We start from the raw sequence: 27,030 nt of genomic DNA on the forward strand, positions 1-27,030 counted from the left end.
CGGCGCTCCGGATTCGACGGGGGCGTGCTCGACGCTCCGGATTGGCCGTGCCCACGCTGGGGGCTCGCCGTGCGCGCAGTGCCACAGGCTCGTACGCTCTTCGCGCGCTCAGTCGTACGTCGCTCCGCAGACGGTCCGCACTGGAGGCGCGCGGCTCCCGCAGGCACGAGCCGGATGGATGGGCATGGGGGAGGCGCTCCTACTGCGGCTGCGCGGAATCATGCTCCTGGCCGTCTGCGCATCCGTGGCCCCTGCAGGTACAGACGGGGCAGGGAGGGCGCCACTGCCCGGGGGCAGGGGGGCACCGGTACTGATGCAGGGAGGGACGGGCCCGTGGGGTGGGAGGGGAGAGGAGGACTGGGCACTGGCTTCAGAGGGGAGAGATGGTGTGCCCCGGGAAGGGGCAACTATCACTAGAGAGAGTGCGCCTCGGCCCCGGTCCGCCTCCCTACCAGCTGCCCATTCCCCCCACGCCGCCCTGTGTCCCTGGCACACTGCCCCTCTGTTCCTCTTACTCTGCTTCCTCCCCCACACTGTCCTTCTCGACCCTTACCCCTCGCACACTGCCCTGATCCACTTAAACCGCCCTCAAGCACTGTGCTGCACTTGGTCTCGCACACTGCCTTGCTCCTCTCACACTGCCCCCCACTAGGTCCCATGCACATTGCCCTGCTCATCTCACACTGTCCTCCTCCTCGGCCTTAAGGGCTGGTCTGCTGCCTCCACATACTGCCTTGCTCCTTTCCCTCCACATACAGCCCTGCCCCTCTCACACCGTCCAGCGTTTGCTGCCAAAACTCTCAGTCCATCTGCCCCACGCTGCCTTCTGCTTGCTGCCTTGTCAGTCAAACCCCAAAGTTGTAATGTTGTTGACATCGGCAGGTCCTCTGCCACTGTCCTGACTATGCAGCCTCACCGTTGCCTTCCCTCTCAGCCCATTCATTTCTTACCCCCACATTGTCCTGGGCGTCTGCCCTTTATGCCCCCAACATTTTTCCCACTCTCCCCCCTCACATCTCCTGGGTTGCCCCCCACCCCCTTTCCTGGTCTCCTTGGTTAAAGGAACAGTCCACAGTAACGGGCGGATGGTCGGGTGCGAGGGTGTGTGCACATCAGGGCTCACAGGGGACAGTGAACACCAGGGCTCCGATCGTAGGGTGCGGTTGTGTGCGCAGATTAGGACTCACTGGGTACAGTGCAGACCCGGGGTCTGGTGCAGGGTTGGCATGGGATGTAAAATAGGCACCTTTAAAAAGAGGGGTCACATTTGCGGATTGCGCCTTTTCGCAAAACACTGCTTCAGTGTTTTGGGTATCATGAAAAGAAGTGTGGGGGTGGGGGGGGTTCTTTAAAAGAGACATGTTTTCTTAACTTCACTGCAATTGTTGCCAGGACTCTGTGCACTGATTAGTTTACACTGGCGACCCGCACCTGAGTATAAGTGAGGCCTCTTCCGCTCAGGCCCCCTGGCTCTGCTCAATCTGCATACATTCATGAATGGGCCCAGCCAGAGCCTGGGAATGACACCTCCACTCCTTTGGTACAAGGGAGGTAATAGATGCCCATCTGCCTCCAGTGAGGACACTCCGGCCCCCACTGGGCCGCTGGCTGCCTTTGAGCAGCACAGACACAGCCCACATCCTCCTCCATGCTGCCCAGAAAAGTGGCCCACAGCTGCACCTCAGATACTGGCCCATCGTCCACTGTCCTAGGGCCTACATTCCCAATCTGACCCTGGTCTGGTGGTGGGTGCAGGGGTGTCTGCAGATCAGGGCTCACTGGGGACAGTGCAAAACCTGGGGTCTGATACGGTGCAGGGGTTTGTGCGCAGATCAGGGCTCACTGGGGACAGTGCACACCCTGGGGTCTGATGGGGTGTATGCAGATCAGGGCTCACTGGGGACAGTGCACACCTGGGGTCTGATAGGGTGCAGGGGTGTGTGTGCAGATCAGGGCTCACTGGGGACAGTGCAAAACCTGGGGTCTGATGGGGTGCAGGGGTGTGTGTGCAGATCAGGGCTCACTGGGGACACTGCAAACCCTGGGGTCTGATGGGGTGCAGGGGTGTGTGTGCAGATCAGGGCTCACTGGGGACCGTGCACACCCTGGGGTCTGATGGGGTGCATGCAGATCAGGGCTCACTGGGGACAGTGCACACCTGGGGTCTGATAGGGTGCAGGGGTGTGTGTGCAGATCAGGGCTCACTGGGGACAGTGCAAAACCTGGGGTCTGATGGGGTGCAGGGGTGTGTGTGCAGATCAGGGCTCACTGGGGACACTGCAGACCCTGGGGTCTGATGGGGTGCAGGGGTGTGTGTGCAGATCAGGGCTCACTGGGGACAGTGCACACCCTGCGGTCTGATGGGGTGTATGCAGATCAGGGCTCACTGTGGACAGTGCACACCTGGGGTCTGATAGGGTGCAGGGGTGTGTGTGCAGATCAGGGCTCACTGGGGTCAGTGCAAAACCTGGGGTCTGATGGGGTGCAGGGGTGTGTGTGCAGATCAGGGCTCACTGGGGACACTGCAAACCCTGGGGTCTGATGGGGTGCAGGGGTGTGTGTGCAGATCAGGGCTCACTTGGGACAGTGCACACCTGGGGTCTGATAGGGTGCAGGGGTGTGTGCGCAGATCAGGGCTCACTGGGGACAGTGCACACCCTGGGGTCTGATGGGGTGTATGCAGATCAGGGCTCACTGGGGACAGTGCAAACCCTGGGGTCTGATGGGGTGCAGGGGTGTGTGTGCAGATCAGGGCTCACTGGGGACAGTGCAAACCCTGGGGTCTTATGGGGTGCAGGGGTGTATGCAGATCAGGGCTCACTGGGGACAGTGCACACCTGGGGTCTGATGGGGTGCAGGGGTGTGTGTGCAGATCAGGGCTCACTGGGGACAGTGCACACCTGTGGTCTGATGGGGTGCAGGGGTGTCTGCAGATCAGGGCTCACTGGGGACAGTGAAAACCCTGGGGTCTGATGGGGTGCAGGGGTGTATGCAGATCAGGGCTCACTGGGGACAGTGAAAACCCTGGGGTCTGATGGGGTGCAGGGGTGTATGCAGATCAGGGCTCACTGGGGACAGTGCAAACCCTGGGGCCTGATGGGGTGCAGGGGTGTATGCAGATCAGGGCTCACTGGGGACAGTGCAAACCCTGGGGTCTGGTGGGGTGTATGCGGGACAGTGCACACCTGTGGTCTGATGGGGTGCAGGGGTGTGTGTGCAGATCAGGGCTCACTGGGGACAGTGCACACCTGTGGACTGATGGGGTGCAGGGGTGTGTGTGCAGATCAGGGCTCACTGGGGACAGTGCACACCTGTGGGCTGACGGGGTGCAGATCAGGGCTCACTGGGGACACTGCAAACCCTGGGGTCTGATGGGGTGCAGGGGTGTATGCAGATCAGGGCTCACTGGGGACAGTGCACGCCTGTGGTCTGATGGGGTGCAGATCGGGGCTCACTGGGGACAGTGCACACCTGTGGTCTGATGGGGTGCAGGGGTGTGTGCAGATCAGGGCTCACTGGGGACAGTGCAAACCCTGGGGTGCAGGGGTGTGTGCAGATCAGAGCTCACTGGGGACAGTGCAAACCCTGGGGTCTGATGGGGTGCAGGGGTGTATGCAAATCAGGGCTCACTGGGGACAGTGCAAACCCTGGGGTCTGATGGGGTGCAGGGGTGTATGCAAATCAGGGCTCACTGGGGACAGTGCACACATGTGGTCTGATGGGGTGCAGGGGTGTAAGCAGATCAGGGCTCACTGGGGACAGTGCAACCCCTGGGGTCTGATGGAGTGCAGGGGTGTATGCAGATCAGGGCTCACTGGGGACAGTGCAAACCCTGGGGTCTGATGGAGTGCAGGGGTGTATGCAGATCAGGGCTCACTGGGGACAGTGCACACCTGTGGTCTGATGGGGTGCAGGGGTGTGTGCAGATCAGGGCTCACTGGGGACAGTGCACACCTGTGGTCTGATGGGGTGCAGGGGTGTGTGCAGATCAGGGCTCACTGGGGACAGTGCAAACCTGTGGTCTGATGGGGTGCAGGGGGGTGTGTGCGCAGATCAGGGCAGTGTATTGTAATTGCATTTATATAGCGTTTACTACCCCTGATGAGGCGTTTATGCTCTTTTTTGGGGGGAGTAGCAGGCTACTCCGGAACCCATAAAGGATTAGTGTTGAATTATTATTGTGAAATATGAAAATAATTTGAGTGGTGGATAGGTTAGGCAGTTATTTGGATTCAGGAGGGTAGCGGAAGAATAGACGAGGGGAAAAAGGTTTGTATTTATATAGCTCTTGTTACCCTTGATGTGGGCTTTTTTGGCAAGTAGCGCGCTGCTACGGAACCCATAGAGTGCACTTGAGTCGGATAGTGGGGTGCTGCGGTGTATGCAGAGGAGTGGGCAGTGCACACCCAGGTCTGATAGTGGGGTGCTGGGGTGTATGCAGAGGAGTGGGCAGTGCACACCCAGGTCTGATAGTGGGGTGCTGGGGTGTATACAGAGAAGTGGGCAGTGCACACCCGGGTCTGATAGTGGGGTGCTGGGGTGTATGCAGAGGAGTGGGCAGTGCACACCCGGGTCTGATAGTGGGGTGCTGGGGTGTATGCAGAGGAGTGGGCAGTGCACACCCGGGTCTGATAGTGGGGTGCTGGGGTGTAAGCAGAGGAGTGGGCAGTGCACACTCGGGTCTGATAGTGGGGTGCTGGGGTGTATGCAGATGAGTGGGCAGTGCATACTCTGGTCTGATAGTGGGGTGCTGGGGTGTATGCAGATGAGTGGGCAGTGCACTCCCCGGGTCTGGTGAGTGCGGGGGGGGGGTGCAGGTCAGCGCGCAATAGTGGTGCACTTTGGGGTCACTGAAGGGAAGACAAGTTCCTTGTGCCCGTGTGCAGGTTGAGTCATGTGGGCTTTGTGCATTTTGAGAATAATTCTTGGGGGGCGGCGAATACACGCGCTCAAGTCGACATTGCAAGAGGTAGAGTGAGGTGTAGATCCTGTTTTAAGGGGGCGTCCAGGGTTTTATCAATAATGGTGCACGTGACCGGATTGTTTGTTGGGGAGGAGTGATTAACCTTAAACCGTATCGGTGCCCTCCGTTGCCCCCCCCCCTCCTCCTAACCAGCATATCCAGTTGTGGGCGTTACAGAATGAATACAAGTAGCCCCCATTCCACTAAAGCCCCACCCACAGTCTCGGGTCTTCAGCGACGGGTGCTCTCGGGTCCCTGCTCTCAATCGGGTGGGTCTTGTAGGAAGCCTCACACCCTTTTACCACCACCCGTGGTTTAGGCCGGTGCCCCTCCTTTTAGCCCGTGTTTGTAGCCACCAACGTTGTTTTTGGGGGTGTTGCACAACTTTCTTTCCACCCCTCCCCCAAGCCCAGCGCTGGCCTGCGCCCCTGCCAAAGAAAACAAGCAGTGGCGGCCTGGAGCACAGAGGCGCCATTCTCCTCCCAGCTGCGGATCCTGGGAGGAAGGGGGCTCTTCTCCCAGACCTGGAAAGGGTGGGGGCGCTTTCCATCCAGATCTGGAGGGGCGTACCCCCCAGCTCTTAGTACACGTGTATTGGGGTGCGCGTTGTCCCCCTCCTTCCCGATCCGGAGGGTCATCCGCCTACATCCTTCCACTGAAGTGGGTCATTCGTTTCCCCCCCATCTTAAGGTTTTGGGGGGGGGGGGGGTTGTGTTTTCCGGTACAGACTGAGTCATTCCGTACGAGGATTTTGTGTCCTGAGGAGGGGTTTAGGGCCTTGGGGGATTTCTGGGGCTTGGGAGAGTTTATCAAGTGTGTCCCCACTGCGGTGTTACTCTCTTACTGCCCATCACCGGGCACACTCCATGGGGGGGGGGGCATAGTCGGCGCCCACTCTGAGGTGGGACCATGACCTCATACCTGCACCCTCGAACTCCGCCCATAGAGAACACAACCCGCTGCGGTTGGAGGCAGAGCTGTGCCGACAGCCAAGCGCACCATGGAGCCACGTGGTGTCTGTGGGTAGTAACACTGTAGGTCTGTCACAGGCTGGACACCGGTCAGTGGTGACATGGAGCCACGTGGTGTCTGTAGGTAGTGACGCTGTAGGTCGGCCACAGGCTGGACACCGGTCAGTAGTGACGTGGAGCCACGTGGTGTCTGTAGGTAGTGACGCTGTAGGTCTGTCACAGGCTGGACACCGGTCAGTAGTGACATGGAGCCACGTGGTGTCTGTAGGTAGTGACGCTGTAGGTCTGTCACAGGCGGGACACCTGTCAGTAGTGACATGGAGCCACGTGGTGTCTGTAGGTAGTGACGCTGTAGGTCTGTCACAGGCGGGACACCTGTCAGTAGTGACATGGAGCCACGTGGTCTGTAGGTAGTAACACTGTAGGTCGGCCACAGGCTGGACACCGGTCAGTAGTGACATGGAGCCACGTGGTGTCTGTAGGTAGTAACACTGTAGGTCGGCCACAGGCTGGACACCGGTCAGTAGTGACATGGAGCCACGTGGTGTCTGTAGGTAGTGACACTGTAGGTCGGCCACAGGCTGGACACCGGTCAGTAGTGACATGGAGCCACGTGGTCTGTAGGTAGTAACACTGTAGGTCGGCCACAGGCTGGACACCGGTCAGTAGTGACATGGAGCCACGTGGTGTCTGTAGGTAGTGACGCTGTAGGTCTGTCACAGGCTGGACACCGGTCAGTAGTGACATGGAGCCACGTGGTGTCTGTAGGTAGTGACGCTGTAGGTCTGTCACAGGCGGGACACCTGTCAGTAGTGACATGGAGCCACGTGGTCTGTAGGTAGTAACACTGTAGGTCGGCCACAGGCTGGACACCGGTCAGTAGTGACATGGAGCCACGTGGTGTCTGTAGGTAGTGACGCTGTAGGTCTGTCACAGGCTGGACACCGGTCAGTAGTGACATGGAGCCACGTGGTGTCTGTAGGTAGTGACGCTGTAGGTCGGTCACAGGCGGGACACCTGTCAGTAGTGACATGGAGCCACGTGGTCTGTAGGTAGTAACACTGTAGGTCGGCCACAGGCTGGACACCGGTCAGTAGTGACATGGAGCCACGTGGTGTCTGTAGGTAGTGACGCTGTAGGTCTGTCACAGGCTGGACACCGGTCAGTAGTGACATGGAGCCACGTGGTGTCTGTAGGTAGTGACGCTGTAGGTCTGTCACAGGCTGGACACCGGTCAGTAGTGACATGGAGCCACGTGGTGTCTGTAGGTAGTGACGCTGTAGGTCGGCCACAGGCTGGACACCGGTCAGTAGTGACATGGAGCCACGTGGTGTCTGTAGGTAGTGACGCTGTAGGTCTGTCACAGGCTGGACACCGGTCAGTAGTGACATGGAGCCACGTGGTGTCTGTAGGTAGTGACGCTGTAGGTCTGTCACAGGCGGGACACCTGTCAGTAGTGACATGGAGCCACGTGGTCTGTAGGTAGTAACACTGTAGGTCGGCCACAGGCTGGACACCGGTCAGTAGTGACATGGAGCCACGTGGTGTCTGTAGGTAGTGACGCTGTAGGTCTGTCACAGGCTGGACACCGGTCAGTAGTGACATGGAGCCACGTGGTGTCTGTAGGTAGTGACGCTGTAGGTCTGTCACAGGCGGGACACCTGTCAGTAGTGACATGGAGCCACGTGGTCTGTAGGTAGTAACACTGTAGGTCGGCCACAGGCTGGACACCGGTCAGTAGTGACATGGAGCCACGTGGTGTCTGTAGGTAGTGACGCTGTAGGTCTGTCACAGGCTGGACACCGGTCAGTAGTGACATGGAGCCACGTGGTGTCTGTAGGTAGTGACGCTGTAGGTCTGTCACAGGCGGGACACCTGTCAGTAGTGACATGGAGCCACGTGGTCTGTAGGTAGTAACACTGTAGGTCGGCCACAGGCTGGACACCGGTCAGTAGTGACATGGAGCCACGTGGTGTCTGTAGGTAGTGACGCTGTAGGTCGGCCACAGGCTGGACACCGGTCAGTAGTGACATGGAGCCACGTGGTGTCTGTAGGTAGTGACGCTGTAGGTCTGTCACAGGCTGGACACCGGTCAGTAGTGACATGGAGCCCCGTGGTGTCTGTAGGTAGTGACGCTGTAGGTCGGCCACAGGCTGTAGTCTGGTCAGTAGTGACATGGAGCCACGTGGTGTCTGTAGGTAGTGACGCTGTAGGTCTGTCACAGGCTGGACACCGGTCAGTAGTGACATGGAGCCACGTGGTGTCTGTAGGTAGTGACGCTGTAGGTCTGTCACAGGCTGGACACCGGTCAGTAGTGACATGGAGCCACGTGGTGTCTGTAGGTAGTGACGCTGTAGGTCTGTCACAGGCTGGACACCGGTCAGTAGTGACATGGAACCACGTGGTGTCTGTAGGTACTGACGCTGTAGGTCTGTCACAGGCTGGACACCGGTCAGTAGTGACATGGAGCCACGTGGTGTCTGTAGGTAGTGACGCTGTAGGTCGGCCACAGGCTGTAGTCTGGTCAGTAGTGACATGGAGCCACGTGGTGTCTGTAGGTAGTGACACTGTAGGTCTGTCACAGGCTGGACACCAGTCAGTAGTGACATGGAGCCACGTGGTGTCTGTAGGTAGTGACGCTGTAGGTCGGCCACAGGCTGTAGTCTGGTCAGTAGTGACATGGAGCCACGTGGTGTCTGTAGGTAGTGACACTGTAGGTCTGTCACAGGCTGGACACTGGTCAGTAGTGACATGGAGCCATGTGGTGTCTGTAGGTAGTGTCGCTGTAGGTCTGTCACAGGCTGGACACCGGTCAGTAGTGACATGGAGCCACGTGGTGTCTGTAGGTAGTGACACTGTAGGTCGGCCACAGGCTGGACACCGGTCAGTAGTGACATGGCACCGCGTGGTGTCTGTAGGTAGTGACACTGTAGGTCTGTCACAGGCTGGACACCGGTCAGTAGTGACATGGAGCCACGTGGTGTCTGTAGGTAGTGACGCTGTAGGTCGGCCACAGGCTGTAGTCTGGTCAGTAGTGACATGGAGCCACGTGGTGTCTGTAGGTAGTGACACTGTAGGTCTGTCACAGGCTGGACACCGGTCCGTGTTGACATGGAGCCACGTGGTGTCTGTAGGTAGTGACGCTGTAGGTCTGTCACAGGCTGGACACTGGTCAGTAGTGACATGGAGCCATGTGGTGTCTGTAGGTAGTGACGCTGTAGGTCTGTCACAGGCTGGACACCGGTCAGTAGTGACATGGAGCCACGTGGTGTCTGTAGGTAGTGACGCTGTAGGTCTGCCACAGGCTGGACACCGGTCAGTAGTGACATGGAGCCACGTGGTGTCTGTAGGTAGTGACGCTGCAGGTCGGCCACAGGCTGGACACCGGTCAGTAGTGACATGGCACCGCGTGGTGTCTGCAGGTAGTGACGCTGTAGGTCTGCCACAGGCTGGACACCGGTCAGTAGTGACATGGCACCGCGTGGTGTCTGCAGGTAGTGACACTGAAGGTCGGCCACAGGCTGGACACTGGTGAGTAGTGACATGGCACCGCGTGGTGTCTGCAGGTAGTGACGCTGTAGGTCGGCCACAGGCTGGACACCGGTCAGTAGTGACATGGAGCCACGTGGTGTCCGGTGACACTGTAGGTCGGCCACAGGCTGGACACCGGTCAGTGGTGTCTGCAGGCGGTGACACTGTAGGTCGCCACAGGCTGTAGTCTGGTCAGCAGGTGAGCCCAGAGAGGTGATGTCCGGTGTGGGTCTGTGGCAGCAGTTCTTTCCAGTGCTCTTATCTTGCTCTCTTCTCTTGCAGTGCGTTGCCAGCAGTGCCGGATCCAGTGGTGCAACAGTGAATACCTCTCTGCCTATTCGCCCAGCCATGCTGCCCCGGAGGACGCGCCCGCAGACGCGGATTACTGCGCAGCGCTGCGGGCCTACTCTCAGTGCACCAGGAAGACTGCCAGAGCCTGTCGGGGGGACCTGGTGTACCACTCGGCCGTCTTTCGCATCCGAGAACTCTTCTCGCAGCACAACTGCTCCAGCGACGGGCCCACCTCAGCAGCCAGAGCCCGGGACCCCGCGGGCCCTTCGCGCACAGAGGCCTGCAACTATGTGGCCAGGGCGAACATTCAGAGGCGCTTCGCCCACTGCGGATTGTTTGGGGACCCTCATCTGAGGACGTTCAAGGATGAGTTTCAGACTTGTAAAGTGCCAGGGGCCTGGCCCCTCATTGACAATCAGTACCTCTCCGTGCAAGTCACGAACGTCGCCGTGGCCCCGGGCTCCAGCGCAACAGCCACCAACAAGGTAAGCGACTGTGTGTAGTGGAGAAGCCAGGCTTGCCTCATGTACCCCACTCGATCGTGGCCTGTCCTTCAGTGTCCCAGCCTGGCCGGCTCATGGCCCCTCTTCGAGCCGCTCTTACCTCCACAGGCTCCTGTTGTGCCCCCCCCTTGCCGCTCCATTGCTTCTGTTGTAGGGTCTCTCCCACTACTATGCCCATCTACCACCTCAGCTGCCTGCGATGCCTCACACAGGGATCTTCTCATGTGACCCCTACAGACAAACCCTCAGTGTCTGCCAAAACACACCACCTGCCTTTCCTCCTACAAGCAAACCGACGGCATGTCACGATGAACAGACCAACTCAAGGGACGATACTGGCATCTAGGGCTATTTTCATGGTGCAAAATGCCCCATTGCATCCGAATGGACCCGGGGATGCATTCTGCGTTAAGAAAATAGTGATAAATGCAACATAACAGGAGAAGCAGTAGCCACCAGGGGTCTAGACTTATGCTCTTGGACAGGGATTTTTTGTTTGCTAATTCCAACAATTACACGAACAGTTGTAATTTTGCATCGCAAGATTAACACTAAATTACTGCTATTACTCCGGATTATTTCAAATTTTGCCAAGGCTTATTTGTTACTTTTTCACCACACAGATTCTCATCCTGATCGTCTGCAGCTTGTCACAACAAACGCCCCGGCCAGCAGACCTGACAGTAGGCTGTCGCATCCAACAGGCTGCCTGTTATCACCACCAGATTATCGCAGCCTCTCCTACAGACCATCAGACGTGTTTTTTTTTATCCTTCCAACCACTGCAGGCCCCCCCAATAAACCTGCCTCTTGCTCCCCAATGCAACTTGATGTAGCCCTCCTATACTCCCTCCCGTAACCCTACCCAAACTACCAGGGCCCTTGGATATTCCTGTCGCCCGGCCCCTAAGAGACCCCTCTCGTACCCCTTGTATTACCCCCCCCCTCTGCAGAGTTGTTGTACTTCTGATAGGTTGTCTGTCGCTATAGTGTCTGGTCCTCAGTGGAGAGGCCTAGAGGATGGAGTGAGGGTATCTCTAGACCAATGGCAACCGCAAAGATGCAGAGAAGGGATGTGGGTTCCTTAAAGATGCCAAAGAGCTTGGGGGAAAAACATTTTTGATTCAAGATGAGGCATGTGTAGAGGCTGTCATAAAAACCATGTTGCTGCGCCTCGTTAATCCTTCAGTAAACCGGATCTCCTTGGAGATGGATCCATCCGACTGTCCCAAAAAGAGTGTATTTATGTACATCATGGACCCCCACTGTCCTTGGTTGACTGGACAGTGATGGTTGTCTGTTGCCCTGGCGATGGGCGAAATGCAGTGGATTGACTTTACATAAGCTTATATTGTCCGCCTCCTTTCTCCATCTTCTCTTGCGACCTCTTTTGGAGTTGAGTCCGTCTTTAAAGTTGGACGCACCTCCTGGTGTTTTAGGGGGACCAGTGATGCAGCTTTTTATCGTTAGTCTAATATTACAGTTTGGTCAAGACCTTTCTGAACCTTATCAGAAGATATTAGCCAAATTCGTTTAATTAATATCCATTCACATTATCAACCTCATGTAAATTGATACTTGTATAGCGCACTACTCACCCGCAAGGGTCTCAAGGCGCTTGTACGAATACCGCTGTGGAACCCATCCTGGCTTTCCCTGTGAGGCGTCCACTCCTGGGCACCCCCAAGGTGGAGGCCAGGCATCCTTTAGCGTTGTGGGGGCCGTTGTGGAGATTAAGCAAGCTATTGCCCAGATTTGCAGAGTGGGACTCCATGATTGGAATAGGCACCGAGGCGAGAATTATCAGGTCCGTGGAATTTTGAGCCCAAGACCCGCCGAGGTGGGGAATTGAACCCTGGTCCCGGGCTAGACCTCTGCATCAGGGTCTGCCGCTCTAATCATTGAGCCACACTTCTCCACCCCATTGAGCCACACTTCTCCACCGCATCACATCAATGCTAGTGTTCAACTTTTTAAGATTTGGTTTTTTTGGGGGAATTTTATTCTAGTGCGAACTAGACCCGAGAAATCAGGTATTGGAGCGCTTTAGATAGCACCAGTTTCATTACACAAGGACACATTGATTTTTCTTAGGCGGGGGGGGGGGGGGATTGGATTAAGTGATTTGCCCAGAATCACAGTATGTTGAGCGTAGTAGCTAGGACTCGAACCCGCTTCCCCAGCTTTGACGTCGACCGCTCTAGCCGTTAGGCTACATCCTCTCCTTGTGATGCATTCTCCTTGTGAGGCATCTTTATGGGTAGAAGGAGGGGTTTGTTCTGTGCCTGCTCTTTGGCGACTCCATCTCTGAGGTTATCAATTAACAGTTTGAAATCAAAAGCTCGAAAGAGCACGGGTGCAAAATTCAAAGCCTGAAAGCGAATTGTCTGAAAATACATATTTAAGACTCTGAAGAAAGGGGGAATCCAGGAAAAAGGTAATGCCTGTATGAGGACACCTCTCCCGGAATGGTTAGGGTAAGTTTTTTTAAGATTAAAGTAAGAGTTTAGGATGAGTGATAGAATGAGAAAGTGATAATATTGGGTTAGGGCCTTTAGCAGCCTGTGAGGGTTATCTTTCATGTTGGAAAATGTGACAGTTTATTATAGGCGAACAGATTATGGCTAGCTAACATATCGGAGTAATCTTGTTAACACGTGCCATACCTTTAAAAAGGAAAAAATAATCTTTTCCAAGTTTTAAAGTTAGAACAAATTATATGGACTGTAGTACATTTTTTTTTTTAAATGTAAAGTTACAAACTTTTGACTTTTCAAACTTAATTTGTCTTTTAATCTAGATTCCTCTGTGAGGGTAAGCAAGCCTGTGATTATACCTGCATAGGCCATGGTTACAAACAGGTGTTAAACAGGGACACATTGGTCGTATGAGATATTACAGTCGGGGCACACTGTCTGCTGGTGCCACTCTCTTGTTATAAAAGAAACAGTGGTTCGCCACGGACTTATTTCAAAAAGCCCAGGTTTTTAAGGAGGGGAACAAGCCAATATTTCCTTGCACTTCTGTAAGCGGGACAAAAGAATATAATATGTAAGTCAGTCTCACTTGGATGAGCACAAGCTGGGCATTGTGATGTAGACTCAGAACTTGTCCAGCGAGCAGTATGCGCTTTAAGAGGCAGGGTACTGGCATTGGTATTGGCAGAAGTCAGTCCTCTGTCCAGAGTTTCAGTGGTCGAAAAAACAAGGGGTTAAAATACCCCCCCCCCCCCCCCCCCCCACACACACACACACACAACTGCCAGTGGTTTGGACCATTGGCAAGGATTCCTCCCCTCACCTTGTAAGTGTTCAAGATAAAGAACTACATTGAATCCGTGTCTGGGGTGGGGTTTGGCCCATTCACAGTGGGATGGCGCCATCTGGTGGATATGCATAGTGTAGCCTGTTAACATAGCTTGCAACTCTCACGATGCAAAGCTTAAACTTTCAGTCTCCGGGCACATCTATTTGCACCTGCCCATTTTTGGGGTCTGGGTTGACTGTGCAGTAATGTTTTTTTTCCTTATGTGATCAATAGGAACAAAAAGCTCCGAGAAGCCCCCGAGAGGGCCATTGGCTCCTATATGCGGATTTGCCCAACTACAGCATTTTGTTGAGCGGGAAGTGTGTGCTTTTACACAGCGTGCTTCTATTAGACCTTTTGCCTCACTAGAAGCTCATGCTAAATACAGCAGGCCTGAATTGCCATAGGTTCGAAGCGTTATTATGAAAACATGTGATAAAGGCAATGGGCCCGAGTTATTTATTGTGAAAAGCATGTTGACGACAATAGGCCTGCAAGAGCAGATTTTGCAGTTTTGTTTCTTGGGATCCGAGTAATTACCGTAGTAGGCAAGGGTTTCGGAGTTGGCTACTCTCTGTCTGACACATCTTGAGACTACATTTACTCTGAGACGCTTTGTTGAGCCCTCTTAGGAGGGATTGTTTATATTTTTGCCAAATGTATTCTGGTTATATATGTGTTCTTTTCTGACGGACTGCTGGCTGGTTTGTGGTAAAGTTGATGCAGTTTTTTGTACTGTACAGTAGGCCTGAGTTGGCTTCGGTGAAGAGCAAGCCTGGCTGAAGAAGGCTGAAATGCCAGAAACCGGTCCTAGGAAGCTTGGATCCGGTACAGGGAAGGCATGGCTTGGCAGTTCGGGCTGGACTGTTCCCATGAGGCACAGGGTCAGACTGATTTGCATATGGCCATGTCTGAACTGAGGTGGCAGAGTGGGCTAAAGAACGGTGATGGATCAAACCCAGATCTGTTGACTGGGTGTGAGTGTTTCATTGGTTCTGATGCTCCGTCCATCACCACCCCCTTTTGTACCGCTTCGGTGAAGAGCTTAACCTTGCTTGTTTGGTTGTTCGAAAACATGTTGTCAGATGCCCTAGGTCGGTTGTGAAAAGCACACGTCAATACCAGTCGGCCTTGTAAAGTACATTAGTATTCTGTGACACAACCTGTACACAGGTATTTTGTTACATGTAAGCACAGATTACCACGAGGGGTTTCATAGTTGTAACCCTCATGGTAGAACATTTGCACTATGAGAATCCTTGTTTGGCCCATTAGGACAGATTGTATATTGTTTAGCAAACTGTAGTTTTGTACATGTTTGTGTCGTGTGTATGCTGGGCGGTGGCCTTGCGGCAAAGCTTATGCCCCATACAGTAGGCCAGCGTTGGTCATGGTGTCAGGCCAGTGATCAAGGCTACAGACCAGATTGGCTAATTTGAAAAGACTGTCGGAGGCCTCATGTCTGTTTTGTTTATTACCAAGAGCGTCTTATTTGCAGTGAAACAGATGCTGAACAGTGCGCCCTTAAGGATGGATAGTTAAAGCATGCAGACAAAGGAGTCGTCATACATGGTGTCTGCCTATAAGAATGTGGGGAGCAAAGCTTGTGGTGGTTTTCCCTCTGTGACATGTTATGGTGGCAGAAGATTTCCATTTGACAATCCTTGGGAGGCCTCTCGGGAAGGATTGTATATTTTGCCAACAAACTTTTTTACAGACATTTGTAATTTTCTGCATAGCGCTTAGGCAGTGTGTGTATCAAAGTATTTTTGTTCTTGTAGATCTGGCTAAACATAAAAATCATGCATACGTAGAGTCAGCCATTGATCTGTTTGTCATTCACATTTTGTTCCCGCTCATGACGGCCTGTAGCGTGGAAGAGTAGATCCGACAACTTTGACTTACTAGCTGTAATGCCATTTGATAGGTGGCATTTACCTTATCACGTGCACATCCACTTGAATTCGAGTGAGCTTCAGTTCCTTGACTTGTGGTGCAACAATCATTTTAGTTTCATATTTTTTCCTTTTTTAGGCCCCTCTTTTTTAGGTCTCGGCTAGCGAAGGCTGCGCAGTCTCGCTCGCGAGATTTTATGTTTTCTAGTACGGGGCTTGAACCTGCCCCTCTTCTCCATTGGCTGGCTTCCTGAACGGAGGCCAGCCATTGGAGGAGAGGGGCGTCTGTCCATTTAAGCCCTGTCTTTTTCGGATTCGGGGGCGTGTTTTTTACATTCTCTCCTCTGGAATATAAACATTCCAGCCAATGGGAAGAGGAGAGAAAGAAAAACACGCCCCCGAATCCGAACATGACGCTGCGTTTCGCAGAGGCATTTCTGCTTGACCTCGGAGAAAGACGTCACTATCTCCCTTTCCTCCCCGCCATGTTACAGCCGCAAAGAGGCAAGATGGAGGCCTGTTTAAGGGCCCGCCGTACCCGGGCTATCCCTTCATCATGATCCCAGACCTGGGCAACCCCTACCTCCCCAACGGCTCCCTCTCTCCGACGGCCAGAACAGTGAGTGCCTCGCCGCCGCGCTGCTCTCCGCAGCCCCCCGCTCTTGTTTTATGTTCATCTGGCTCGCAGGGGCCGAGCTAAACTTTCAGCTGAGGTGTGTGAGCGCTGTTGCTAAACTTTCCCCTGGCGCCACTCTCTGGGACTGACGATTGTTTAACTCCGCCATATTGTCCCGTACGCTACTTCCTGGTTTAGCAGGGGGCCTCGCTTTGCCCCGTATGTCCCATCTTTTCCTGTTTCCTTTCTTCGCCACACTCTTTTTTTATTTTACCTCTCGCTTTCTTTCTCCCACCTTGCGCTTGTGCCTTCCTACCATGGCTGACATCGGGGGGGGGGGTTCATGGGGGCCCTGGATTAGGATTTGCACAGGTTAGCCGCCTCCCTCGGAAACGTGGCCCTGTCGGACTCCCCCGGCTTCTTGGCCGAGCGTCTGGGGCAGATCGAGGGCCGGCTGCAGCGGGGGTCACCTACCGACTTCACACACCTGAAGGGAATCCTGCGGTGAAGGCAGGGGTGGGGTTAGAGGGGATCAAGACAGAAAGGAATCCTACTTTCATACTTCCTCGGGGTCCTTTGTTCCTAGATTAGTTTTGTGCTCCCCACTTGAACCCAGTGGCACAATTTAGGCCCTGCAGTAATTTCTTTCAGAAGAACAAAAAATCTGTACGGGACTTTTAGCTGTGTTTATTCTGTCTTGCCCTGCCTACCGAAGAGATCCTTCTGTACTGTGGGCGGGAGCAACACATCCTGATACAACACGAGGGGACTCCTATTTTCAACTCAATATATTTTCGGGCACCAGGTTTCCAGTATGGACTTCAGCACATGACCCGACAAAGCTGTGAGAGGGGAGAGAGAGGCCAGTGCCAAGGTAGTTGTGTAATTTTGGTTAGCTAATACAACCGCAATTTTATATATTACTGGACATAGCGAAACCCAATGCAGAATGGTTCTGCACGAGCCCTATTTCTAACCGTCTCAGTGGCAATAGTGTACCATTGAGTGTTTGAATTTTAAAGTGTAGTGATTTAGATCGATTACAGAAGAAAATGTTTTTTACTCATTTGTTAGTTAAGTCTATGTCCGCCTCCCAATAAGGTATAGCGACAGAGAAAGAAGGATATTCTCGACTTGGCTATTTCTCTCGTTTCTTTCTTTCTTTGTAGTTGTTTTTGGTTCGTTTTAGAAATTACGCAGTGCACCTAGTATCTGCTGTCATAGCCTGTTTGGGGGGAAATCCTTTCTTGTGAAAGATTCATAAACATGGTTATATAGATTGAACTGCATGTTTCAATTTGTAGTATAGCAGGAAAGGTCCACACTGTTACCACCTCTGCCCTTAATTAAAGCTGCCACTTTGGGAACATATCTCCAAGCACTGCCATTTTAGAGGAGAGAGCAGTAGGCCAATGTCATGAGCAATACCAATAGCTCTAACTTTGACAATGCCGAGACCATTGCATTGTAAATGCTTGTTTAAAATTATTAATGTGCAGCACCTGGCAGCTTCCTAGAGCACAGCACCCGGCCACTTGTTTACTGCTCATTTCATCTGCCGTGCACCGAATCCCATGGGTCCACTGCTGCAACCCGTCATCCCTCTTAAAGGGTTTTGTCCATAGTGTATCCTTGTTTTACCATACCAAGATGGCCGCCCCCTCCAGAGCTCACGGTCACACAAGTCTTACAGGCGCAGGGGTGAGAACATGTGCAGCAGAACCAACAGTAATGCAAGTCATACAGGCAGAATTGAGAGCACCTTCTGCAGAATTTACAGTAACACAGGCAATGAATGTGAGTGAGCCGTAGCTCCCTGCCAGCTTATAGTGGGACCAGCACATACGAAGTGTGACACAGGCACAGGAGCGCACAGTCTGTAGTGCTTACAGTAACACATTAAACAGGCACTGTAAAAGAGAAAGGGGTAACACTGCACAGAAGGAGAAATAGCTGCTTGGTTACCTTTTAAGTAACATGAAGAAGTCCTTGTGCTACAGGAGTGTTGGATCACTGGACCATGCAGAAGGCAAGCTAAAACACTTCTACAGGAGAAGCAAGAGAGGCGAATCTCCATGTAGAGCCTTGAAGGGGGTGGGAGGAGTCAAAGTTTAAATATAAAGCAACGGCCCTGTGTGGAGATTCATCATTGAACACCAGTCATAATGCCAAGCGTGGAAGAAGGCACCTATAGGAGTAAAAAGTGCAAGAGGGGGCCTGTCTGCTGCCTTCAGAGTGAGGACTGATAGAAGTCTTACATGTGTTGAGTGAGTTTACTACACTGCTTAAAGTGAAACTTCATTTTGTCCCAGAACGTGGTAGATTGCAAGATGTGTCCTGCACAACAGACTGTACAACCTGGTGATGCTCCCTCGTTCGCCCTCATCCAGGGCATAGGGTTCTCTACCATCCTGTTGGTTCAACTCATTCCAATTGTTGCTTTTCCTTTCAGATCACTGTGATATTCAAGAGCTATCCTGGCTGTGTTGAACAGAAGGTCTACCAAGCGTCCACGGGGGACCTCCCGCTGGCATTCAACGATGGGACAAGGAACGGTGGGCTTGCTGAAGGGGCTGGCAGCTTGCGCATCACTGAAAAGCCAGCGTTTGGCCAAGTAGAAATCCAAGCGCTTTACATTGGCAGCACTATCCTCATCCGCCAAGTGGGCCGCTACCTCACCTTCGCCATCCGGGTGCCAGAGGACACTCTGAACCTGTCGGAGGAGAGCAGCAGCAGCCTGCAGCTCTGCCTGCATGGGTGCCCCAGGGACGAACTCATCCAGGAGCACCGGCTGAGCTTGGAGCGGTCCAGTCCACTCTGGCCAGTATCCCATAAAGCCTACACCGTGGAGGCAGCCACCGAGCAGTGTCGGGACATTCTGCAGGTAGAGGACGTGTACTTCCATTCTTGCGTCTTTGACCTTCTCACTACGGGTGACCCAGAGTTTTCCAAGGCGGCACATGGGGCACTTGAAGACCTCAAGGCACTGTATCCAAGCAGGCTGAAGCTCAGTGCTGCCCCGAAGACAGTCATCCTGCCGGTCGGATCGCTGGCAGCGAAGGGACACTCTTCCACCTCTCTGCTTTGCTCTGTCCTTTTTCTTCTTGCTGTGTTGTGTTGTGGATAAGGCCTAAGAAGGGATGTCCTGTACACATCTATGGTGTGGCATAAGGCCATCACCGGAAGACGTAGGGTAGGGTAGGATGGCCAACTGCTTCCCGTCTTCACTCTGCTGCTATGGTGCCAAAGGCAAGGTTCCACCAAGTTTCTGTGTGACAGAAATGAATCCCTGAAGAAGCCAGAATGTTACTCCACCACATCATGCCGCCGCCTTCGGTACCGGAAGGCAAAACCTAACCATGGTCTTATGCTGCTGGAAACTATCCTGACTTATTTCCTTATTTTAATAGTCCGCCAGAGAGATTTATTGAAATCAAAAACAAGCATTCTGACATGATATGGTTTTGTGTACTCCCTTTTGGCTTCTTCAGAGGCCCGATAGGTCTATACGCCACCAACTCCCTGCCATGGAAAAGCGTGGGCGCTGTGTGCCATGGTTTCCTTCACTGCAGTGGAAGTGAACGAGCTGACACTTGGAAAGGTGGAAGCACAGACTGCCCTTTTTTCCTAAATGCCCAACACTTGTGTTGACTGTGCAACCACAATATGTAGAGTGGAGACTGCTCCCCTCTAACCCAGATATCTGTAGAGCTACTGGAACACCTGGTTCTGCCTGCATAGTCCTGAAAACACTCCGACCTGGACACTCAAAATCTGAAAGTGTTTGTACATTAAGACTTGTATGTAATATGTGTTTTCATTGCATTTGTAATGTTCAAACGGCGATAAGAACAGAGTAAAATTATTCATATTTAATCTGTCTGCAGTTCACAATATTGTTCCTGCTTCGCCCTCCTATGGATGTGGATTTGCTGCGTGGGGTGGGTGTGCCCTTGCACGATGTGCAGTGGTGGAACACTTACGAAGAGGATGCTAGCTGGTTGTTTAGTGGTTTGTATTCAATACAGGGATTGTATAGTTTTGTTTTGGGGTGCATGAAGACATGGTGATTATGCCAGGGAGATGCGGTTAACTAGCGGACTTCGCAAAAAAGTTTTTTTTTAATCACTTTGCTACATTTTTTTCTTGTGCTCATCACTAACATCCCTAAACATCAAGAGTTGCAAAGGGCAGCACAATCTCCCGCCTATTGTGAGTCAGGATTAAGGTGAGCTGGGAAGAGGGGGTGGGGGACGGCCAGGCAGTGCTTGTCCAAAGCCATATTGTATAGGTAAAGTGTAGTGTATATAGACCACTTGACTCTGGTCCCTGACCATCCCAGGATGAAAGGGGTGCCCACACTCTTCAGCTGTTGTAGGTTCAAACAAATGTTGGTAACATTAAGATGTCTTCACTCTCGCGCAAGGCCCTACCATGCAGTATACAGGGGGCGACTTTGAGCCCCAGATTCATCGAACTTGAGTTTGGCGAAACGAACATGACTAGACAAATGAAATATCAAGTAAAACCTTTTATTATTAAATAAGTGTTGGGATCTTCAGCTCGCAGGATTTTTCACATTAGTCCTGACAGTCTCACATTTCAACACTCTGCAGTTGCTTCAGAAAAGTGGAATGGATACGTCACATTCTTTAATTTCATACAGCGTATAAGATCCTTCTAAAATTTATTTTAATTTTTTTATACTTTTTATTAAATTATTAACACTTCATTTAATCAGCCTTTGGAGTCTGTGTTAGCGAGCCATGAACTGTGTTGGTCTGGATTTTTGTGGCCTGCGGCTGCTGGAGGACGGTGATGTGTATCGCCTTTATTATGATCTGTGCTTTGCTGCCTTAGAGCCAGGTTTGCCCTTTTGAAATAAAAGTGCATTCCTCCAAACTTTACCTGTAACATTCCAGAAAGAGCCCGTCCACTCGAACAAGTCTTCCAATAATGCTTTTAAATAATATCTGTTGTGTAGTGACCACTACTACCAGCTTCTTTTTGAAGAAAAAAATAATTTGCCTGAGTGTTATTGTAATGTAACTCGGGGAGAGACTGCTGGCTCTTGCAAGCCGTGTGGTAACAAAGGGCCTACAGGTATCATCTCCTGTACACTACAGGGGACCACCTTCTCGATATGAAAAAGCTTCAGGGGTGGCGGCAGATTACCCACAGTGCACCACAACACGCCTTGCTGAACCTGAGCAGTGATGAGCAATGAACAGCAAATGTGGGTGCTTGGCTCAACAAATGGTACCTTAGATTGCATTTTCTGGGCTTGGAGATTTGCGAAATCAGTAGCAGTTTTGCGTAATTGTAATGTGCTTTAATTCCTGGACTTAATTTGGGGTAGGATGGGATCGAAAGCAAAACGTGTGTCACAGGAAGGTATTTTGTGGCTTTTTGAGATCAGCACACAATGGCAAGTACAGTTACATAGTTTTTGGTGAAAGTTACACCCTGTTTGCTCTGTTAAAGCTGCAACAGAGTCATATAAGGCGCAAGTATTGAGCATTAAGTAAATGGTGCTTATAATCAAAAAATGAAAAATTCTTTGGTGCAAAAAGTGGGTGAAAGGCAATCTGCTTTTAGTCTAAGCAATTTGAGACTTTTTATCAACTATAAAAGAATGATCAGATGTGTATAATTTTTTTCAGTCATCAAAATAAATAACCAGGTTACGTTTCTGGGTTTTAGACAACCTGTTTATCTCTGCAGTTGACATCAGGACCTCCGTTATTTCCCAGCTAGGAAATGGGCAAAAAATGTAAACAAATGTATGAGTAGGTTGGTCCCGCAGAGCGGATTTAAGGCCAGGAAACTAGTTCCTCAAGAGTTGGTATGACAGCACAGTGGGACTGATGACGCGTAAAGCTCGCAGGTTCATACATCTGTGCTGTCCTCTCAACCACTGGCTGGACCGAGAGTCTGGTGAAACTTGTATTAAATAAACCTAGGTGTGGTATTAAAGAGCAATTCCTAGGACATACACTGGTATCCCACAATGCCTCTTACCTTCGTGTTCTATGCAGTAGGAAACTTATTGTATTGGGAATTATAAGAATTAGCAGACTAAGCATTGGGTTGTAAAAATCCCAGTCCTGGGATGGGATTACGCTTTATAGTAATAGTTAAAGAAACCGAATCCTTTACAACTTTATAGGAGGCAGAGTAGATAAATATGAAAGCAGCAAGAGGTGAGATCAGAAAATGAGTAAAATAGAGAAATAAAGTGAGAACACTATGAAAAAATAGGAAAGGGAGCATATGTAACTTGGAAAGGATCACGCCTGCTCCAAAAGTACGTTGTGTGTAAGGGGGGTGACGCAGGGCTTTAGCAAGGGATTGAGCCTTTAGCTTGGTGATCTGTGATCTCGAAGAGACCAGGAATGGCCGAATACACCCAACAAGCCCCTAGTGGTGCAAGTGCCACAGAGAACTCCCCTAAAACAGACTCCATGGCGTGCTGCATTTCAGTATTTTTTTTTAAATAGTTTTTTTGTTGAGAAATTTCTTACATCGTACAAATCACATACGTAACAGATGTGAAGTATAAAAATGATATTTACACTCTGCAAAGAAACACAGTTCAGAGCTCCCCCCCCCCCTCCCCCCCATTGATGAAACAGGATGTTTGTCACCCAGCAGCACAACAGACGCGCATAAGTCCTAGCACACTCATCCACGTATGCACACCAGTGGAAGGGAAGGAGTCACTTAGGGTTATGTATGGGGAAGGGCTGGTTGGGGGTCACCTAAAGCTTGAGACGAGAATGAACTCTCCGTTTCCAAAGTCCATGGGCAAAGGGCATGTTGAATGTCTCACTTTTTTGTAAAAATGCCCCCTGGCCTCTTGCGTCTCTTGTTGAGCGTGTCGAGGTTCATGTCCATAGCTCTCGGAGAGTGTCTCCTTGTTCCCTGAAATCTGAAGGTTGCTCCTGAAAACCTGCTTGGTGCGAGTCGGTCCAAGAACACAAGATCACACGGTGTGCCCCTAGTGCTATGTGGACAACCACTGCACCCAATCAGTAAGGATGCCAGGCTTTGCACCAGGTGGCAGGAGGGTGACGAATGTAATGGAGTGTACCGACTCACCCATCCCATGGCACCCACCCCTCCAAGTCTGTGAGCAGCACTCCGGTCAGTCCATGGAGGTGACCCACGCTACCTGTAAACGTTGCTTTGAAAACACCTTGTAAATGGCACATATTTTCTGGTTCATAATCAGGAAACTTGTTTCTGCCATTCTCTTTCCTGGAGAAAGAAAGGGATGCAGAAATATTTAAAACAAAAGAATGTATATACAACAAAGATGGCCACCCTGTTTGAGGAGGTGCGCTGCCTTTAGAGTTCGTCCGGCTTTTGTTGCAGTCCGGTGTTGAAACGTGTCATGAACACATTTTGGCTGAGCAGGTATTCGGATAAAGGGAGGGGACGGCTTCTGTACAGGCCTAAAGCTTTCGGAAAAGCCTCACAGCGCACCCTGTGGAAAAGGCTTCTACTAGAGCACAAAGTAGTAGACATCTTAGCAGGACATGGGGCATGGTGTGTGTGTGTGTGTGTGTGTGTGTTTGTAACGCATGCGTGGAGAAACGTGTGCAATTGAAACCATTGTTGCACTTCTGTTTACCCTTAGAAACCTTCCTGCTTCTGTTTTTGTTACACATGTAGCAGTCGCTCAGAGGCTGACGAGGGTGCTGTGCTGTAGTGCAGGTCAGGGCTGCTGTCTCTGGTCTGGAGGGATGCAAGGAAGGAGAGGGTGCTGGCTTTGGGTTACCCAAAGAGAAGGCAGTGTCATGAAAAAGATAAAAAGGTCACTTTTTAAAAATCCCTGTGTCTGTTTGAACACAGTTGGAATAAGGAATGTTTAAGAAGATGAGAAATGGAGTCGTCTCTTCCCACCGCCCCCCAAGCAGTATGTGCGCTGTTCTCACGAGTAATATTTACATCAATCGGCAGAAGTCAAGGAGTTCGGGTCCAGCGGTTTTGAACTTGGTGAGGTCCGGTGAGCCTCTGGTCGAGGGCAGAAGAGTTTTGCAGCAGTCTGGCTCTTGCGTTAAGGCTCACCCAACATCGTTCTCGCGTGTTTAGGTTTCAGGCAGTTCCCGTACAACACCTGCAGAGAGTCCAGAACACCGGTCCAGCCAGGAAGTGGACCGGTGGGGATTGTCAAAGGTACCTGCCAGCGCTCTCCTTCCTCTTCATCCCCCAAGCCGGTAGGACAGTGTAGGTGACTTGTGCTATCGCAGGTTCCCAGGAGCTTAGCTAACTTCTCAGCCTTGTGCGTTACTCTGGTGACACTTCAGGCGTGAATTTTTGTTGGAGACGGCCCGTCTTAGTGCTTTTGTTGGAGACGGCCCGTGTTATGCAGCCACTGATCTATCCAAAGTAACAAACCAAGGCAATTTTAGGATCGCTTTCTACTCCTGATACCTCTGAGCAGTATACGTGCAGTCATAACACTAGATTGGCGGGGGCTTGTTGTAGGCAGACACGTCTCTGGGGTTTGGCACATAACTGCCGATCATTTTAATAATCGGCTTTTTCAAAAGACTGCTCATTTTGTCACTAGGATAAAGTAATGTGTCCAGCCCCATCCCTAATACCTAAAGCCCATCCTGGCTTATGGGTTGATCTGTCTCAGACCGCTTTAGAATTGAGATGTTTCCAATGCTGTCTGTTCACAGAGGGCTACATTTTGGCAGACCCGTCACTGTTTTAGTGAGTCAGTTCAGAGTTCGGACCTGTTCTGTAGGAATGACACAGGTTGGGCTCCTACTGTGTTGCAATCAAGCCTTGCCTCTTCGTTACCTGGCGTACTGATTAGTGTATGGGCCTGAAGCATCTTTTTGGAGCTGGTGCAGGCTTCAGAGGATGGGAGGCGATCCGTGTAGGTGGTGGTACTATGATGGAGATGCCAGAACTGTGTTGAAAAGAGGCCTCGGCAGCTAGTTGCTTTATACTTCCCTTGGTGGTGCTCGTTGGCAGCTCTGTTCGGTTAGTGAAGTGTTGAGGGAGTCTAGGGCACAGTCTCTTAAGCGGCTGCTCCTTAGGGCACCATGGAAGAGTAACTGCATCTGCGACACAGAAGTGTGCTGCAAAATAAATAAGGGGCACCCCCTTTGGCACAAGACTGGCATGAGCTACAAGGCTTAATCAAAGCTTTGGTGCTGTGGGGAAGAATTGCAGCTCCTACATTGGACAAACTTGCTACAACCTAGACATCCATAGCCCACCGTTCTTCTCCGGCATGGCGTTCTTCAGCTTTCTAATCCAGGAGCGACGATTGAGGGCACATGTTTTCACCTCTTTTACAAACTAATGTAAAAAGGGGCAACAAAAAAGAAAAAAAAATAGTGGGCTTTGTGTTTGAGCGTGTGCTGGTCTCTTTCCACACTGCGAGGTCTGTGCTCTAGTTGAGGATCCTTGAGGGGCACCTGCTTGCCGAGTGTTTAAGCTACTCGCTTGTCCATTTTCCAGAAAGCCAGGATCCTGCTTTAGCTCCGAATTATTGAGGCCCCTGCTTGCCCTGTGTTTGAGCTGCACACGTGTTCTCGACAGCCAGATCCGTGCTCTAGTTGCAGATTTTTGATGGGCATTAGCTTGCCGTGTGTTTGAGCTGCATGTGTCCCCTTTCCAGGCAGCAAGGTCTGCGCTCCAGTTGTAGATTCTTCAACGTCTTAGTCCTGTGAGGCCAATAAGAAGTTGGAAGCCACGCGGGTGCGAGCCGGACGGTTAAAAGGATCCTTTGAATGGCCTCCATCAGGAGGTGACTGGAGGATTGCAGGATGATGCCTTGCTGTAAGCTTGGCATGTCCTGTAATTTAAGCTGTACGCATAATGCTGTGCTTTCTTAACTGGCCCACCCCAAGAGACCAGGGCATGGTTTCCAATCTTGGTAGTTCAGTGATAAAGTACTCATGTCCTAGGAGAGAGTGCAAGGCGTGTGTGCTCTGAAGGTGTTACACAAAAGCTCTGTTTGAATTCTGAATTAATCTCTTGATACTAATTTCTGGAGGCATTTTGTTTAAAATGTTTACCCCAAACCCAATATTTCCCTCATGCTAGGTCTACACCCGTGATATCCGCCTGACCACGTGTACAATCCAGCAACAACTGGGTATGCGGAAGCCAAGCAAAAGAATTCCAGTTTTTACAAACGTAGCCCCTCTTGCAGCACAATCTCTGTATAGAATAACCGACTTGAAAAATCTTGGTCCCTTGATAGCCTCAAAAAATAAATTAAGTTGAAATAAATATATATTGAGGAAAAAAGAATGAAATTCTCTCCTTGTTCTGGTCCCTGCGAGTTCTCTAGTTCTGTTCCAAGTTTTCTCTAGGTGAAGGCTCCCAGGTGAGGTGCTTTGGGCCAGGTGTACAGCAGGTGTGTGAGAGCCTCATCCAGAGAAGCTGGAGGCCTTCTTTAGCACACCTCCTTGGAAGGCGCCCGCTTGGGAAGGAGCATGGTAAAGGGACTTGATACGGCAGGGTAGATGGGTAGCAGTTGTGATTCAGTCTTTTTTTGTTTTTTCTTCCTTTGCATGTCACGGGATCTTCTTTTAATAAGATCGATTTTACGTTGGTAGTTAGTTAGAAATGTTCCCTTTACCTGCAGTGAGAAGGACAAGAGAAGGAAAGAGTTTAATACATGTGAAATGTTGTGTATATCTGCCTCCGCAGAGGCCTGGCCAGCACCAACCTGGAATCTCTGGTAGGGGGGGGAGGGGGGAGGGGGGGGGGGGGGTACAACGGAACACAGTGCCAGAACTTTTTATGGAGTGAAAAGCTACTTGTAGTCTTGGTTCCCATTCATATGTACTTTTATTTGCAGGACTTTAGCACACCTATAAATGTTAATGTTTCACGAAATGCATTTGTACAAGCCTATTTTTAAAAATAAAAATACAATGTCTCTCTTTAAAAGTAAAAAAGAACAAGATACTTACCC

General features: G+C 51.5%; 2 protein-coding genes across 5 annotated transcripts in view; one reads left to right on the forward strand and one right to left on the reverse strand.

Annotated features, from left to right (window-relative positions):
• Positions 1-70: 70 nt before the first annotated feature.
• LOC146772203 (repulsive guidance molecule A-like) lies at positions 71-19,952 on the forward strand. The gene is made up of 3 exons (XM_085638936.1): positions 71-257; positions 9,748-10,241; positions 18,529-19,952. Exons 1-3 carry the CDS (start codon positions 179-181, stop codon positions 19,201-19,203), a joined length of 1,248 nt encoding a protein of 415 aa, XP_085495062.1. The 5' UTR covers positions 71-178; the 3' UTR covers positions 19,204-19,952.
• A 642-nt stretch (positions 19,953-20,594) lies between these two features.
• Positions 20,595-27,030, reverse strand: part of CELF5 (CUGBP Elav-like family member 5) — a 376,224-nt gene continuing 369,788 nt past the window's right edge. For all 4 annotated transcript variants that reach the window (XM_085638935.1, XM_085638933.1, XM_085638934.1 and 1 more), the window contains one exon: positions 20,595-26,691. The gene's annotated coding sequence lies outside the window, so the exon portion shown is untranslated. The remainder of the gene's footprint in view (positions 26,692-27,030) is intronic.

The sequence above is a fragment of the Triturus cristatus genome, chromosome 12 (assembly GCF_964204655.1).
Source record: "Triturus cristatus chromosome 12, aTriCri1.1, whole genome shotgun sequence".
Taxonomy (NCBI): Eukaryota; Metazoa; Chordata; class Amphibia; order Caudata; family Salamandridae; genus Triturus; species Triturus cristatus.

Coding starts and splice junctions, on each gene's coding strand:
- LOC146772203 (XM_085638936.1), top strand. CDS start 179: ATGGGCATGGGGGAGGCGCTCCTACTGCGGCTGCGCGGAATCATGCTC. Junction 258..9,747: donor CGCATCCGTGGCCCCTGCAG/GTACAGACGGGG, acceptor CTTCTCTTGCAG/TGCGTTGCCAGCAGTGCCGG. Junction 10,242..18,528: donor GCGCAACAGCCACCAACAAG/GTAAGCGACTGT, acceptor TTTTCCTTTCAG/ATCACTGTGATATTCAAGAG.